This window comes from Tursiops truncatus, chromosome 9 (genome assembly GCF_011762595.2).
Source record: "Tursiops truncatus isolate mTurTru1 chromosome 9, mTurTru1.mat.Y, whole genome shotgun sequence".
NCBI lineage: Eukaryota > Metazoa > Chordata > Mammalia > Artiodactyla > Delphinidae > Tursiops > Tursiops truncatus.
The window spans coordinates 90,517,410-90,533,443 of record NC_047042.1 but is presented as its reverse complement, the minus strand read 5'-3'; the positions used below and the strand labels follow the sequence as shown (position 1 = coordinate 90,533,443).

The window sequence follows — 16,034 nt, the reverse complement described above, 5'->3', positions numbered from 1 at the left end:
ATTAACCTCTTGGAATGTTTGGTAAAACTTATCTGTAAAGTAGTTTATCCCTAATATTTATTTTAAGGTGAGTGGTAACAGAATAAGTGGGGGGTATCAGAAAGAGGAGTTTTAAAACTATCATTCAGTTTGTGTAAATGTTAATGCCTACTTAGTTTAATACTCTTGATTGAGTCAACTTTGGTAATATATATTTTAGAAAATTGCCCAGTTCATCTGGGTTTTCCAATTTATTGGTATAAAGTTATCCCCAGTGTTCCCTTTTGTTTCAAATATCTACTGTGTATGTCTTCTCTTTCACTTTGAGTATTGTTTATTTGTGCCTTCTTTTTTCTGTGGTCCTCTTACTAGAGGCTTGTCTGTTTTATTAAACTTCAAAGAATGAGGGCTTTTTTGTTTCTGTTGTTTTTCTCTTTATTGGTTGTTTTGGTGGTCTCATTAATTTCTGCCCCTTATTTTGTTTACTTCTTTGGCTTTTTATGTTCTTCTAGCTTCTTGAGTTCAGTATTTAGCTCATTTATTTTCAGTCTTTTTGATTTTTAATAAACCATTTAGTTGCATTCAGCAAGTTCTGTTACAGAGTAATTTTATTTCTATTTTGTAACTGCTATGAGTTTCTCTTTAACCAATGACTTATTTGTTAATGATTTTTTTATCCTTTGTTTCTAATTTAATTGCATTTTGACCAGAGCATGTTATCAATTATTTGGAATTTATTGAGACTTCTTTTGTTCTCTACATAGTGACTTTTTGTTAATATTCCATGTGTGCTTAAGAAGAACATGTGTTCTCATTAAGCATATATATTGTTATATTCAATATAGTTATGCCATGTAAATATCTGATACCTGTTCTAGCTTTTGCCAGGTTCAGCTAACAGTTTTTCAATAAGACGATGGTTTTGTTAGTTTCTCCTTATAGGCCTGACAGTTTACTCCATATAGTTTGAGGCTATCTTGCTGCATCCTAGCATAAGATTGACTTCTTCAGTGTGTGGAGTGATCTGACTACCTGAAATATTTCTTTATAATGCTTTGGGCCTTAAATTTTATTTTCTTTCATACTAATATGTCAGAACTAGTTTGGGTTAATGTTTTCCTGAATAATCCACCCTCTATATATTTGAATCTATTGTTGAATATTATGTTCTAATAGGTTTGTAGATTCAAATATATATGAGATTTATTATATAATAAATAGAGCATTTTATATTTTTGGGAAAAGGATACAGGTTAATTGTTGGTCTAATATAGCACTCTTAATGATAGTATTTTATAATACAATTTTCATATTTAGTAAGGTACTTACCCCTTGTAAAAGTTCTTTTTGAGAATCTTCCAAGCTATTTTCTCAGTGCTATTTTTCTAGAACAACTTTGAAGTGAAGTGGGCGTGAAGATCTCTTTGAGATCCTGTTTTCATTTCCTCTGGATATTTACCCAGAGGTGGGATTGCTGGATCACACAGCAGTTCTGTGTTTAATCTTCTGAGGAATAGCCGTACTGTTTTCCATAGCGGCTGTACCACTTTATGGCAGACGCTCTTCTTGACCCAGCCCTTGCTCCATGCCTGAGCCGGGTCCAGAGCGGCAATAGCTCTTCCCACCCACCTCCCCAAATCTGACTCTGTCAGGGATTATGTGGCAACAGCAGGACAGGTGATATCCAAATGTACAATTCTTAAGTGTCCTACCCACAAGTGAGAGGTAGGCTTTTCTGGGTGTCTCTGACTGGTTTCCCAGGACATCACCGATGACAAAAACATTGTAATCCCACTGCCACCTGGCCTGCTGCTGGACGTGTTAAGTGTGAGATAGAGTGTGCTCAATAATAATGCAAAAATGAGGATTAAATGTCCCAAACGTCCCCACACTCACAATTGTAGTTTGGTGAAGTATTCTCACTTTGCTTTGTGGAGTGTTTCCCCTAATTATTACACGTGCCTCAAAACCTAATTGGGAAATAAGAAACTCAAACTTTTGGGAAGCTCCCTGGTGGTCCAGTGGTTAGGATTCTGTGCTTCCACTGCAGGGGGCACGGGTTCAATCCCTGACTGGGGAACTAAGATCCCGTGTGCTGTGTGGTGTGGCCAAAAAAAAAGGAAGAAACTCAAGCTTTCTTCCAAAGAATTAAGGATGATTCTGTTATTCTAATTTATTTTCTGGAATTTGGAAATAAGCCCTTGTGGTTCAGAGGTCAGGACCCTACTAGTAGGCAGTATCAGATAACCCCCACCTTCCTACCAAGACACTGACAGTTACATCTTATCTTGCAAAGCATGGTGGGAAGACTAATTAGTTGCTAGGCAACAATGATTAAATGAAGGAAGTGATTATGCTTTGAAGAGACTGGCACATAATCTTTAAGTGGCTATGAAATTTTGATTGTCAATATATAAAAAATAAACTTGGTTGCAGAGAGAGAAAAAAATCTTAGCAGAGACAATTAACTCAAAACCATGGACAGTTGAATGATCATGAGCGTCCAATTCCAACCATTTTTGATGCGTATTTTTTACTTTGAACCCAGTAGTTGTCCCAGGACTGAAGAGCACCGAGGTTACTTCTCTCCTCTTTCCTTTTTTCCTCCTCCTTTTCCCTCCCTCTCCACCCTCCTATCCCCCATCCCTGATCCCCCACCTTCCCTCTGCCACTGTGTATTAGTTCACCTGGGCTGCCATAACAGAATAGCACACACTGGGTGGCTTAAACAACAGAGATTAATTTTCTCACAATTCTGGAGGCTAGAAATCCAAGGTCAAGGTGTTACAGAGTTGACTTCTTCTGAGGTCCCTTCCCTTGCCTTTTAGATGTCCATCTTCTCCCTGTGTCTTCACATCGTCTTCCCTGTGTGTGTGTCTGTGTTTTAGTCTCCTCTTTTCATAAGAACATCAGTCATAATTGGCTTACAGTCCACCCTAATGACCTCATTTTAGCTCAGTTACTTCTCTCTTTTGTCTTTTTTCTGGCTGCACCACGCAGCTTGCAGGATCTTAATCTCCCCGACCAGGGATCCAACCCGGGCCCCGGCAGTGAAAGCACCAAGTCCTAACCACTGGACCACCAGGGAATTCCCCAGTGACCTCTTTAAAGACCCCATCTCCAAATACAGCCCCACTCTGAGGGTTAGGACTTCAACATATGAATTTGGAGCCACACAATTCTCATAAGAACCGCCCTCCCTCCTCCAGCCTCTCTATATGCTCAGCCGTCCCTCGACATTCTCCTTCCTCCCTCCTCCCTCTCACTGTACATCCTGCCCCTTTCTCCTCCTCCCTTCTTCCTCCCACTTTACTTCTCTTGACTTCAGCTTGCTGCCTCCATCCATCATGCCCATTAGATGATCTTGTTCTTCTCCACGGTGGTCTATAGAGCAAGGCCCTGTGGATACAGAGCTATAAACAGGAGACCCTGCCTTCAGGGCTCTTAAAATCTGGTTAGAGAGATGAGACGCACGTAGGAAAGAATCAGTCACAAAACAGAGCCCCGATGCTTAGAACCAGGTGAGTGGCCCAGGCAGCAGAGTGTGTAGGATCCGAGCAGAGAGGTGACCGTAAGCTGGTGGGAGCCACCCCCAGAGAGAAGGGGGGCAGTCACTGCGCACTGAAAGGAGAGGCAGCCTCAGGGGAGGAAGAAGGCCACTGATGGCAGGAGGAACAGTGTGAGGCCAAAGGTGGGAATGCACAGTGAGTTCGGTCCATTGGTGGCCATCAGAGTGCCATGCAGAGGAGGCTGGGCAAGATGCTGTGGGCAGTGGCGCCTCTGCAGCTTCACTCCCAAGATGCTGAGATGAAAGGCTTTGGGGACTGTCTGAGGACAGGTCACACCATGCAGGAGGTGAATAAGTCCACCCATTTGGATTGCAGCCAAAGGTTCAGAACCAAATGACTTATTAGGATAAAAGGTATATATTTTATAATGACATGACTCTCCAATGACACTTGGGGCGGTGAGGGGACCACAGTCACATCTAAACCCAGGGGACATGGCAGAGAGGCAGATGGGCAGGACTCAGGAATGGTGCACGGGAAACTGGGAGTCCAGACTGCCTCTGCCTCCAAACGGCTGTGTGATCTTGGGCAGGTCACTTACCCACTCTGGGCCATATATTCTGTGTTGGAAAATGGGAGGATAGGGCTAGATCAGACGTTTTCCAAAGATGAGTAACCAGAGCCCCGATACGTAAAGCAGATGAAAGTGGAGTGTCAGTTGTTCAAGTCCACCCACAATGAAATCCAGGAACTGAGCCTGAAAGTCGAGGGTGGGGGGGTGTATGGGGCAAAAGACCTCTAAGTTCTCTGCAAGCTCTTTCGGTGACAATAAAATCCAGGACTCCCAGACCACACTTCTGGACTCCCTAGAGGGGGCCTGTAATCCCAGGTCAATTTGTGAGAAAAGAATAGTTGGTTTTCAACTGAGCACCTCCTCCAGCCCCCAAGCATTCCTGGCTTTACATAAAAAGCCATTACTGCCCAATCATCTATAACCCATCCTTATTTATTTTGATCCAAACATACTTAATAGGCACTGACTATGGACAAGAACTTTTACAAATTACCCTAACGACACACAGAGAAATTAGGCACTGATCCTCTTTTCAGATTCAGGCTGCTTGTTTTTTTGCACAAGCCTCACACTCTTTTTTATTTATTTATTTGCGGTACGCAGGCCTCACTGTTGTGGCCTCTCCCGTTGCGGAGCGCAGGCTCCGGACGCGCAGGCTCAGTGGCCATGGCTCACGGGCCCAGCCGCTCCGCGGCATGTGGGATCTTCCCGGACCGGGGCACAAACCCGTGTCCCCTGCATCGGCAGGCGGACTCCCAACCACTGCGCCACCAGGGAAGCCCCTCACACTCTTTTTTAATGTTAGGTTTTTTCATCTTCATGTTAAAAGATTCTCCCATCAGTTTTATAGTTGCTTTTCATGTATACTCCTATTTTCTCCACCCCACCTCTCGCCAGCACTGGTGAGAAGAGGAAGAGTGAAAGGGTTAGAATCTTAAATTCAATGAGTTTTGGTACTTGACAATGATAACAAAAAGTATGCCAAGACTGATTGGCTGAGATGAATGTGTTAAAAACAGTATTTATGTGAGGGGTATCCGGGGAGCTAAGTGGCTATCTCACCCTACCACATTCCCATGTTGTTCTTGTTTTCTGTGATCTAAAATATTAGAGTCACCTTTGCCTGTCCTTAACCCACTAAATCTATTCTGTCTCCCCCTTTCACTACCCCAGGAAGAAAGAGGAAGATTTACAGACCTATTGGATGCTAAATATTTACAGACCACATTACAGATCTGGGTCATATGGTAAGAATGGTATTATTTCAAAGCTAGGTTTAAATAAACAAGCATTTCAGTGGGAGAAAGCCCACTGAAGTAAATCCCTTCTGAGTGCTCTGGGGAGAAAACACAAGGCAGACACCAGCAATGCTTTATCTTTCTGCCACCAACCAAAAAATAGATATAAAATAACAATATAAAAAGAAAGAGAAAGAAAAAATATCCAAATCATCTACAAACAGTTTTTAAATTTTTCATCTGAGTGTATGAGCTCTGTACTAACCTTTTGCAGCCTGGTCTCTTCCCTCACCACATTCCAGGAACTGATCCTTTGAGGTCACTGATAATCAAATTCAAAGGAATAGACTCAGTGGTCCTCTCTATGCAGCCGTGACCTTGAGTAAGCAAAGATTTTCTAAACAGGACACAAAAAGTGCTAACTCTAAAGGAAAAGATTGATGAGTTTGCCTACATTAAGTTAGGAACTCTGTGTCCTGAGAAATCATGAAGAGCCTGAAAGGTAAGCCACCAGCTGAGAGAAGAAATTTCCAATATATATGTCCAACAAACTATATATACATGTTCTATATATTATTAATATATATTTCTATTATATAATTTTTTTTTCAACAAGAAAAACATACACAACCCAGTAGAGAAATAGGCAAAAGACTTGAACAGGCACTTGACCAAAAATGTGTATCAAATAAACATATGAAAACATGTTCAACCTTAAAGTCACCAGGGAAATGCAAATTAAAACCAAATGAGACACCATTACAAATCCACCCAAATGGCTAAAATTAAAAAGACTGGGGACTTCCCTGGGGGTGCAGTGGTTAAGAATCTGCCTGCCAGTGCAGGGGACATGGGTCGTCTCCCTGGTCTGGGAAGATCCCACATGCCGAGGAACGACTAAGCCCGTGCGACACAACTACTGAGCCTGCATGTGACAACTCCTGAAGTCTGCACACCTAGAGCCCGTGTTCTGCAACGAAGAGTAGCCCCCGCTTGCTGCAACTATGGAAAGCCCGCATGTAGCAACGAAGACCCAACGCAGCCGAAAATAAATTAAAAAAAAAAAGTTTGAAAAGATAACCTTAAAAAAAATTAAAAATGAAATTAAAAAGACTGACCATGTTGGGAAGGATGTAAAGTAACTGGAATTTTCCTGCGCTCCTGATTGGCATTCAAATTAGCACAAACACTTTGGAAAACTGTTTAGAGGTTTCTATTACAGTTGGAAGTATGCATAGCCTATGGCTCAGCAATTCTACTCCTAGATTTCTACCCAACAGAAATGCATAGTAAAATAAAGTAGCATTATATTATCTGTAACAGCTCCAACTACGAACCACCCACATGCCCATCAACAGGTATAATGGATAGATTCTGTTATATTCATAAAATAGAATACTACACAGTAATAAAAATGAGAAAACTGGTGCTCTGCGCTCAACATGGCTGAATCTTACAAATGTAATAATGAGCAAAGAAAGTCAGACACACAGAATATGTACGTGGTTCTATTTATATAAAGATTAAAGACAGTAGAAACTAATCTATAGTGTTTGAATTCAGGAAACAGGTTGTCTATCTGCCTTTCCCAGATATAATCACTAAAAATAGCTTGGTGTCTCCTCTTGAGACTCTTCAATTTTTAAAATACTCTTAATATTTGGGGAATTCCCCGGTGGACTAGTGGTTAGGACTCAGTGCTTGCACTGCCGTGGCCTGGGTTCAATCCCTGGTTGGGGAACTGAGATCCCGCAAGCTGCGTGGTGTGGCCGAAAAAAAAACTATACTTCATATTTGGAAATTAAACAAAAAAAATATTAAAGCTACCTTAACAACAAGGAGAGATATTGTGATTATTGTCTTCCTCTTGAATATTTCATTATGAGAATTTATAAATGCACATGAAAGTAGGGAGGATACCATTGATGGACCCTGATTTACTCATTGCTCAGATCTGACAATCACTGGTATCTACCCATATTTACTTCAGCTGTTTTTTTCTGTTCCGAAGTATTTTCAGGCAGGCCCTAGACTTCATGCCATTTCATCCCCAGATACCTCATTAAGAGTCTCAACTACTTGAGGACACTTTCTTAGATGATTCCAATCCTAAAATCACACCAGCGAGATTAACAATCATCACTTTAACATCATCCACTATGCAGATCACATGTGATTTTCCTTGATTGTCCCCATCTGTCTTTTACACGTGACATGTGTCTTTTACAACCATTTATAAAAATGAGAGAGGCATGAGGGGGGCTTCTGGGAGGCTGATATTCTTTTTCTTTTTTTTGGCCACACAGCTTGTGGGATCTTAGTTCCCTGGCCCAGGATCGAACCTGGGCCCTTGGTATTGAAAGCGTAGGGTCTTAACCACTGGACTGCCAGCGATTTCTCCTGATATCTTTTTCTTGACTTCGATATAGGAACTTTTCTGTATGTTATGTTTATATCTCAATAAAAGTATCTATTAAAGAATAGAACAAAAGATAGTAAGAAAACATCAAGCAAAAGCAAAACCTTCCATAGCTTCATGGCGTCCGAAAGGCAGAATTCTAAAGATGATGCCCAAGAGTTCCAACACCTGGGGATTCAATCAAACACTAATTTGGATGTAGATGTGAAGGGACTGTAGATGTAATTAAGGTTATGAGCCTTAAAATAGTAGCCTGAATTAGGCAGGTGAGCTCAATATTATTGCTTGAGTCTTTAAAAGTAGAGAAATTTCTCCAGCTGGAATCAGAGATGCAGCAGAAGAGAAAACGCGAGGTGAGGTCGAAGGAGAGCTTCAGTGCATGAGAAGGACGCGACCTGCTGTTGCTGGCTTCACAGACAAGGAATGAAGGAAGCCTGCAGAAGCTGAAAACCACTGGTCAACAACCAGCAAGGAAACGGACACGAGTCCTACAGCCCCGTGCAGCGGGATTCTGCCAACCGTCTGGGTGAGCTTGATGCTTCCCCGGAAAGTGGAGCAGCCCTGCCTGCACCGTCATTTCTGCCACGTGAGACTCCGCGCAGAGAAGTCAGCCAGAGCTGCTGAACTGCTGACCTCCAGAACTGTGAGATACTCACTGTGCTTAAGCGCTAAGTTTGTGCTAACTTGTGGCAGCAGCTGCAGAAAACAAACTGTTGCGGAGTCTAAGCTCCTCCTGCTTGCCACATGGCAGGCCAAGAAGAGACAGTGTGTTGGGGCGAGTAATATCGACTTTATTCGGAAAGCCAGCAGACGGAGAAGATGGTGGACTAAACTCCTTTTTTGCGGTACGCTGGCCTCTCACTGCTGTGGCCTCTCCCGCTGCGGAGCACAGGCTCCGGACGCGCAGGCCCAGCCGCCATGGCTCACGGGCCCAGCCGCTGCGCGGCATGTGGGACCTTCCCGGACGGGGGCACGAATCCGCGTCCCCTGCATTGGCAGGCGGACTCTCAACCACTGCGCCACCAGGGAAGCCCTGGACTAAACTCTTAGAGAACCATCTTAACTTGGAAGAGAATTCAGGCTGCTTTTATGCTAAGGGAAAGGGGGAAGTCGGAGGGTTCAGGATTAAAGGTGGGCTGCAGACTTCCTGGAGCCACCTGGCCTTCAAGGGAAGCATAACATTTCTCTGTTCTGCTTGCTCACAAGGCTGCATCACGAGACTGCTGCAAAACTTCGAGTCGTGAGCAGTTATTTTTACTTTACCGCACTTATCTCTGCTTATTTGCTAGTTGAAAACGAACTTATCTACAAGTAGTAGCCATAACTAACCCAGGACCACCTGGGATGGGAATTTGCTTCAGGGAACTTAATGAGCTGTTTGGGCACAAGCCACGTTTCTCTAATATTTAACTCTTTATGGTCAGGGCTACAGTACGTAAGCTGTAGAATGAGGGAGACAGTTTCAACGCAGTGTTAGTTCCGTTCTGCCTCTTACAAAACTTCTTCCTGGCCTGAGGGGTCCTCCCCCATCTAGTTCCATCCTGTTTTTTCTTGCAAATGCATTTCCCACCGTACAGCCTCCGCTGAAGGGCACCCCCTAGTATCCCCTTGAAGCGTGTCCCCACTTTCCACTCCCCTCCCCTCCCTACACCGTGCCTTCTACCTGAGAAGCTCTCCCCACTTCTCCCCACCTCTCACGGTGCTACCCCTCCTTCAGGCCTGGTGACAGCCTTTCCTAATGTCCGTCTTTTCTTGCTTCCAGGCTGGGCATCTCTTTCGCCTACGACGGGGTCATGCTGGCCAGTGCAGAGCTGCCGGAGCGGGACCTGGCCTGTGGCTCGCGGTCGGAGTCTGAGGCAGTGGTGACCGTAGGGGTCTCGGAGGAGAGCCAGAGCCCCTGCCACTGTCAGGTGTTTGCCCCTTCCGACTACCAGACCATGATTATCAGCACCATTGGCGAAATTGCTCGTAAGTATCTCTCTATTGGGTGGCTCTCTGTTTTGGGTGGGGGACGTGCAACTCAGAGTCTCAGAGGAGAGAAGAGTGACCTGTCATCCACTTGACTGCTGCCTGGTAGAAATGGACGAGTCCCCAAATCATGCTGAGGTGTCTGCAGTGCGGATCCGTGTGGGGAGAAGTCTGGAGGAGTGGAGCTTTGAATTAGCGCATGTATCAGTTCTAACGTGCATTCCCCTACATCGTAACGTCTCTGAACTGGGATGTGTCTCACAATGGCATGTTAGATTTCAGTTGGAAGCACTGTTTCTGCTTTAATAGACATAAAATAATGGTACTTAAAAATCAACGGCACCTTGAATTTGAAAAACAGTATAAAACATTTAAAATATAGGTCTAGCAAGTTGGCGGTTTACAATAGACCTGCGTGCTGTAATAAGCAACCTGGGTGTAAAATGTCCTTCATATACTCCAGTGCTTGTCGTTCTCGGATCCCCGTGGGAAAAGCATATTGAAGGAGTCATGAAGTCGATGACAGTGTGACTGGGTCTTGGCTGGAATACGCATGACGTTTGGATTAAGTTGCTTCTTTCCGAAATGAGAGGGAGGAATCCAGGCCATTGTTAATACATGCCATTTGCTTTCAAGGTTCTGAAAATTGCCTTTGTCATTTTTTCCCTAGTGAATCCTTTAACTATCCTGGGCATTAATTTCCTGGGAAGACGGCTGAGCCTCTCTATTACCGTGGGATGCACAGCTTTGTTCTTCCTTCTCCTCAATATTTGCACTTCAAGGTATTTGCTTTCTGTTTGCTTTAAAGCAATCTAGTTTTGTGCAGTGGTTTTAAAATGAGGTCTCCTGACCCATGGCCTTCAGTGGAGGTTAGGGGCAAGTCCCTTTCACCAAGAGAGTAGAGTACAGGCTGTTTGTTTGACTAGAACGATCAAACAAGCCCCTGGTACCTGCCCCTCCCCTCTTCCTCCTGAGCAGGTCCATCTTCAGCGCTCACAGGACATGGGTACCAGCGTGGGAGTATTCAGTTCACTTGCCGAGATATTTAGGATCTTTATGCAAAGCTTCCTGGAGAATGGAGGCCGACCTGCACCGTGGTCAAGATAGGGATGTAGACAGCATACCTGTGGTGGGAAAATTCATTGCACCCTGAGTTTGTGACCCTACAGTGGGCCTCATTTATAATATATATGACTTATTCTGCAAACTGCCTGTACCATTTTCCAAGGGTGGTGGCGGAGGTGTGCTCATCTTGGGGGGCTGGGCTGGAATGGCACACTCTCGGGGGACAGGATTGAAGGATTGAGTCCGGCTTTTGCTTTCGGACCCCACAGTCAGGCCAGCTGAGGAGCAGCCCCTCCCTCGGGACCTGGTCTTCAGAGATGTGTGTTGGCATCTGTAATGTCCTGGGATCGGGGCCCCGGAAGGCCCTCCGTGTCGCCTGTGGTAACGTCTCGCTCTGGTTCCCTAGTCCGGCCTCATCGGCTTCCTCTTCATGCTGAGGGCTTTGGTGGCGTCCAACAACACCATCTGTATTTACACCGCTGAGGTTAGTTTTGGGGAAGGGGTTGTTGGTTCCTTCAAGGTGTGCGAGGTGAGCTACTTAGAGCAGGTGTTTGTCTATAGATCACGCATTCCTGGCTTCTGTTGACTTTTGATGATTTTCTAAAAGCATCCTATTAAAATGACACCAGAAGATATGATGTGGCCTTTCTCCTGCCCCATGGGGTCTAGTGAAAGCCAGTCTCTGAGAAGAAAGATAGGACCTTCTCCCTTTCTCACTAAACTGCATCCATGTAAAAAACAACTCTTGCCCTCATCCCATGCTTCCCGAAGAAATAGGGGTAGGGCCCGGTACCTGCATGTTGCTGATAAAATGTAAAACACCCTATTTCTCCCTTTTTAAAATTAGAATATATTTTTCGCCTTTATTCTTTTGAAAGATCACATCCCACTCTGTTGTTTGTAGCTTAAATTTGAATATAATAGTAATTTATTCTTAATTTATTGAATTACTATATCTACTTAATACATCACTTCTGAGGAGCTTCTCAGAAACCACCACTTTAAAGAGCAAATATTCCTAGAAATAAGCAATATCTGAGTAGGAAACTTAGTATTTTAACTGGTTTTGCCTTTCGTTGAGCCAGAGAAAGTGGTGCTGTAGGGACTGCTATAGCTGCATTCATCTTCATCTTGGGAAACGTAGAAGTCTGTTTAGAATACAGATGACATATCAAAACCACAGAGAAAAAGATTCTTTTCCCCTCACATAGATAAAAATAGGAAATTATGACACATTTGACATATATGTAGTATTTCATTTAGTTCCATTAACAATCTTCTAAAATTATTGTGAATTTGTGAACTTAAAAGTCTATGTGGGCTTCCCTGGTGGCGCAGTGGTTGAGAGTCCGCCTGCCGATGCAGGGGACATGGGTTCGTACCCCGTTCCGGGAAGATCCCACATGCCGCGGAGCGGCTGGGCTCGTGAGCCATGGCCGCTGAGCCTGCGCGTCCGGAGCCTGTGCTCCGCAATGGGGGAGGCCACAACAGTGAGAGGCCCGCGTACCGCAAAAAAAAAAAAAAGTCTATGTGTATCGTGGTGTGCCTCTAAAATTATATTTGAAATATTCAATTTAACATATTTTGGGATGTGTTCATTTAAAGGGTCATTCCTAAGTATTTTTTCCCTGAGACTTATTGCTTAAAAAAAAAATGTGTACCTGAAGTTGCTTGTCTTCTGTTATTTCATCTCCTAGAATTGTCAAAAGTGAACAAAAAAAATTGATATTCGAGCAAAGATCATCTGTATGTATCTGAATCCATTGTTTTCAATAGCCACTAGCCTCATTTTCTAGAAAAAGAAAAAGTTTCTGTGAAAAGGCACTCCACCCCCAGACATTCTTATAAATATAGCAGTGCCCCCCAGGGCAGGAAAGCGTCTTGTTTTTTGCATTTGACAGATGGTGGCTAACACGATGTGGCCAAGTAAAGAGGCCACGTGCTTTGCTTCAGTGAATTGATGAAAACTGATCAGTATTTATAGCGTTAAGAGAAAAATTTCTAAAATTAAAAGAAGCATTCTTTCATATATTCTCCCTAAACGCTTCTTTATTAAGTACTATTTGCTTATTTATTAAGAACTCTGAATCAGTGAAGTACAGATTAATGAGGTTTTACTATAAATGCAAGAAAGTAGACTGAGCCGTAAGATCTTACAACACAAACATGGTGAATGGTGTAGCGTGTACGTGGCACTCTCGTCAGTTCCTTTCACTGTATCTGTATTAAAGGTTTGGTTGGATTGTTATTACTTGGGGAGTATTTTCTGTCCATTCAGTAGAACCACCTTTATATGTTTATAGCTCTAAAGTGGAAATCTTCTGTCTGACTGCAAGTACCTTTCTAAAATTACATTTGGAACATTAAACACCTATTTTGGAATTTGCTCACTTAAAGGATAATTTCTAAGTGTTTATTTTCTGATATTGTTAAAATTCAAACTTGTGTACCTGAGAAAATGAACATCTTCTATATCCTGTATATCCATATAGAATATTTGGCCTTTTATATACACCGAAGCCTGACCTGTGGAGGGAAGGGCGGAGGACTTGGGAGAGAGGGGTTTCAGCTAACTGATGCTTTCTACGCTTCTCCACTCCAGGTCTACCCCACCACGATGCGCGCCTTGGGGATGGGGACCGGTGGCTCCTCGTGTCGCATTGGTGCAATGGTGACGCCATTTATGTCCCAGGTACAGCCCAGGGGTCTCTGTAGGGAGGATATGTCTAAGGGAGGTGGGGAAAGAGGGACCTGGCTCCCTTCAGGTTAAGGGTTTAACCAAGGATTTGTTTACTTGAGTTTCCTTGAGGTGTTGTTTTCCCATTGTCTGGTTAATTTGGCTGGGAAAAGAGGCTAAATTGATGCTTCCAGTCTTCCAGTCAATAGCATGTATTGCATTGCATGCAGGGTTTAGATTTTGCTGGACATTGTTGGGGGGAGGATGCAAAAGACATGGATGACACAAGGAGCTGGGGCAGCTGAACGACAGTGAGCTCCAACCCTGACACTGTCAAGGGTGCAATCGAAAAACAGCCCAGAAGTGCAGGGAGGCTGCACCAGGGTGCAAGGATGTGGCCCTGGGCAGCTTAAATCCAGCATTTGGACGAACCAGGCACAGGCTGGGAGAAAATCCAGGGGTGATCTGGACCGTTGGATGGGCCCTGTTTCAGGAGAGAAACAGAGGCGGTTATGGTGCCCCACATGGTCATGGTTCCTCAGAGGACCAAACAGCTTGCCCCTCTGCCCTGATCTTTCTTTTTTGGCCACGAGAAATGGAAATCCCCCTGAGCTGGCTGCAGCCAAAGACAAGAGTGAGGCTGGGCCCTGGGTGGGCCTGATCCAGGCAGTGAGGGCTGTCAGGGACCCAGGCTCTGTCCTCCTCACATCTATCTGGGGCCCAGGGTCACTGAGCATTCAGGCTGTACTCCCTCAAGGCCAGTGTGCTATGCTTGTCCACGGACATGGCCGCCCCGCAAATCCCAAACATCTATCCTTAGTTCCAGGCACCAGAAGACACCAAAGCACTCTCTGCATCCCAGGAGGATGATCTCTCTGGCATCTCACTGGTCAGGCCTGGTCAGTTGTTCATAGTTGAGCTAAATCAGTTGTGGCCAAGAGTCAGGCTTATGGACGAATGCAACCTGGGAGGGGCAGTCTTCAGAGAAGGGGGGTTGACATGGGCTAAACAGACTGTAACGTGTATTTCTTATAATTTAATGGGATTTTGCTACCACCCTTATTAAAACTATTTGGGGAATATTTTGCCTACTTAATTAAAAATGAGGGCAGTTTTGGTCTTGCAGTTGTGCTTTTCACAGTTCTTTTGCACTTATTATTTCAGCATGTCCAGAAAAGAACATAATGCTGAAAGGCAGCAGTAAAATATTGATCCTATTTCTGGATGGTCAGACCGAGGTAGAGTTTATTCTCCAAGCTTTAATTAGGAACAGTCTCTTGGTTCTCAACCCTTGGAACATTTTCTCTGGGTATTTGTGGGCATTTATCTTTGAGGCCACCCTGCTTTTGGTGACTTTGTGGACCAGGAAATATCTCAACTAGGACCAGGTCTCCTGGGGCACAGAGCTTTGTTCTGCTTAGCATCCTTCTCGGGGAGTTCTCAACTCTTCACAGTGACGTCACCCAACTTTCTATGCCCCCCTCATCTGTAAAATGAAGATAAACAATAACACCCACTGCGTAGGTTTCTTCTCAGTATTACGTGAGATTAATACATACAAAGCCCTGAGCCCAGCATTTGACACGTAGGAAGCCCTCATGAGTGTTAGCTAATAACCATAACGGTGACCAACAGCATCAAGGCCAAATGGTAAATATTCAAATAAGAGTATTTCTGTTACTGAGAAATATTTAAGCCCAGTTGAGTGATTTCAATCACTATGCAATTGGAATGTTTTGCTTTCCTCACCAGGTTTAGGATGGGAAGTTAGAATCTGGGAAGCTTTGTGTTTGCTCGTAGAATATTTGCCTGGGTTTGGAGTGGGGCCGGCTGCTCCAGGTAGACAGGAGAGCTTGGTGACACTCTCGTGAGCTCATCAGTCAGTGTTCCCTTGGACGCGGTTCTCAAGCTTCAGTGCATATCAGAGTTACTAGGGTAACTTGATACCGTGAAGATTCCTGGACTTCACCCAGAGATTCTGATTCTGTATAGGGGACCATCACCCACAGTTTTAGCAGGAATCCAGAGTGAATCTGATGCTATTGGTCTGGGGACCAATGAGAGGTGTGGCCATCAGCAAGGAAATTGACTTTACTTTCACTTAATGCTTCTTCTTCCTCCTCTCCCTTCCCACTCCACTTCCCTTTCTCCTCCTTTCTTTTGTCCTTCATTTAGGAACTTATTTTGGTGACTCATTCGACAGGTTGTTTTCAGGGTAATTCTCTACAAGCTGCCTCTTTCACAGTTTGGCAGTTAGAATGCCAGTAAGGACTCCATAAGCTACAATCTATATTTGATAGAGTAGAAGCAAGAATTTATAAGGGAATTCCTCACTTCCACTGCAGGGGCCGGGGGTTTGATCCCTGCATGCCGCAAGGCACGGCCAAAAAAAAAAAAAAAAAAGAATTTATCCCAGTTCAACATTCAACCAGTATTTATTGCACGCTTACTCTGTGCCTGACATTGTTCTCTTTATTTATAGCAGTAAATAAGCCAGGCCAGGGTCCAGTGGTGTGCTGCAACTGGCCTGCACTGGCTTGTGAAAACTGATTGTTAAATTTTCAGGAAATTACTTTGCAAGCTAGTTGATGTCACGTTGTAGCTT

The 16,034-nt window shown here is 44.1% G+C and overlaps 1 protein-coding gene across 1 annotated transcript in view; it reads left to right on the top strand.

Annotated features, from left to right (window-relative positions):
* SVOPL (SVOP like) overlaps window positions 1–16,034 on the top strand; it is a 60,251-nt gene that overhangs the window by 17,837 nt on the left and 26,380 nt on the right. The window contains 5 exon segments of the mRNA XM_073809974.1: window positions 5,236–5,309; window positions 9,482–9,687; window positions 10,358–10,482; window positions 11,159–11,236; window positions 13,355–13,444. Coding sequence (XP_073666075.1) covers window positions 5,236–5,309; window positions 9,482–9,687; window positions 10,358–10,482; window positions 11,159–11,236; window positions 13,355–13,444 — 573 coding nt within the window.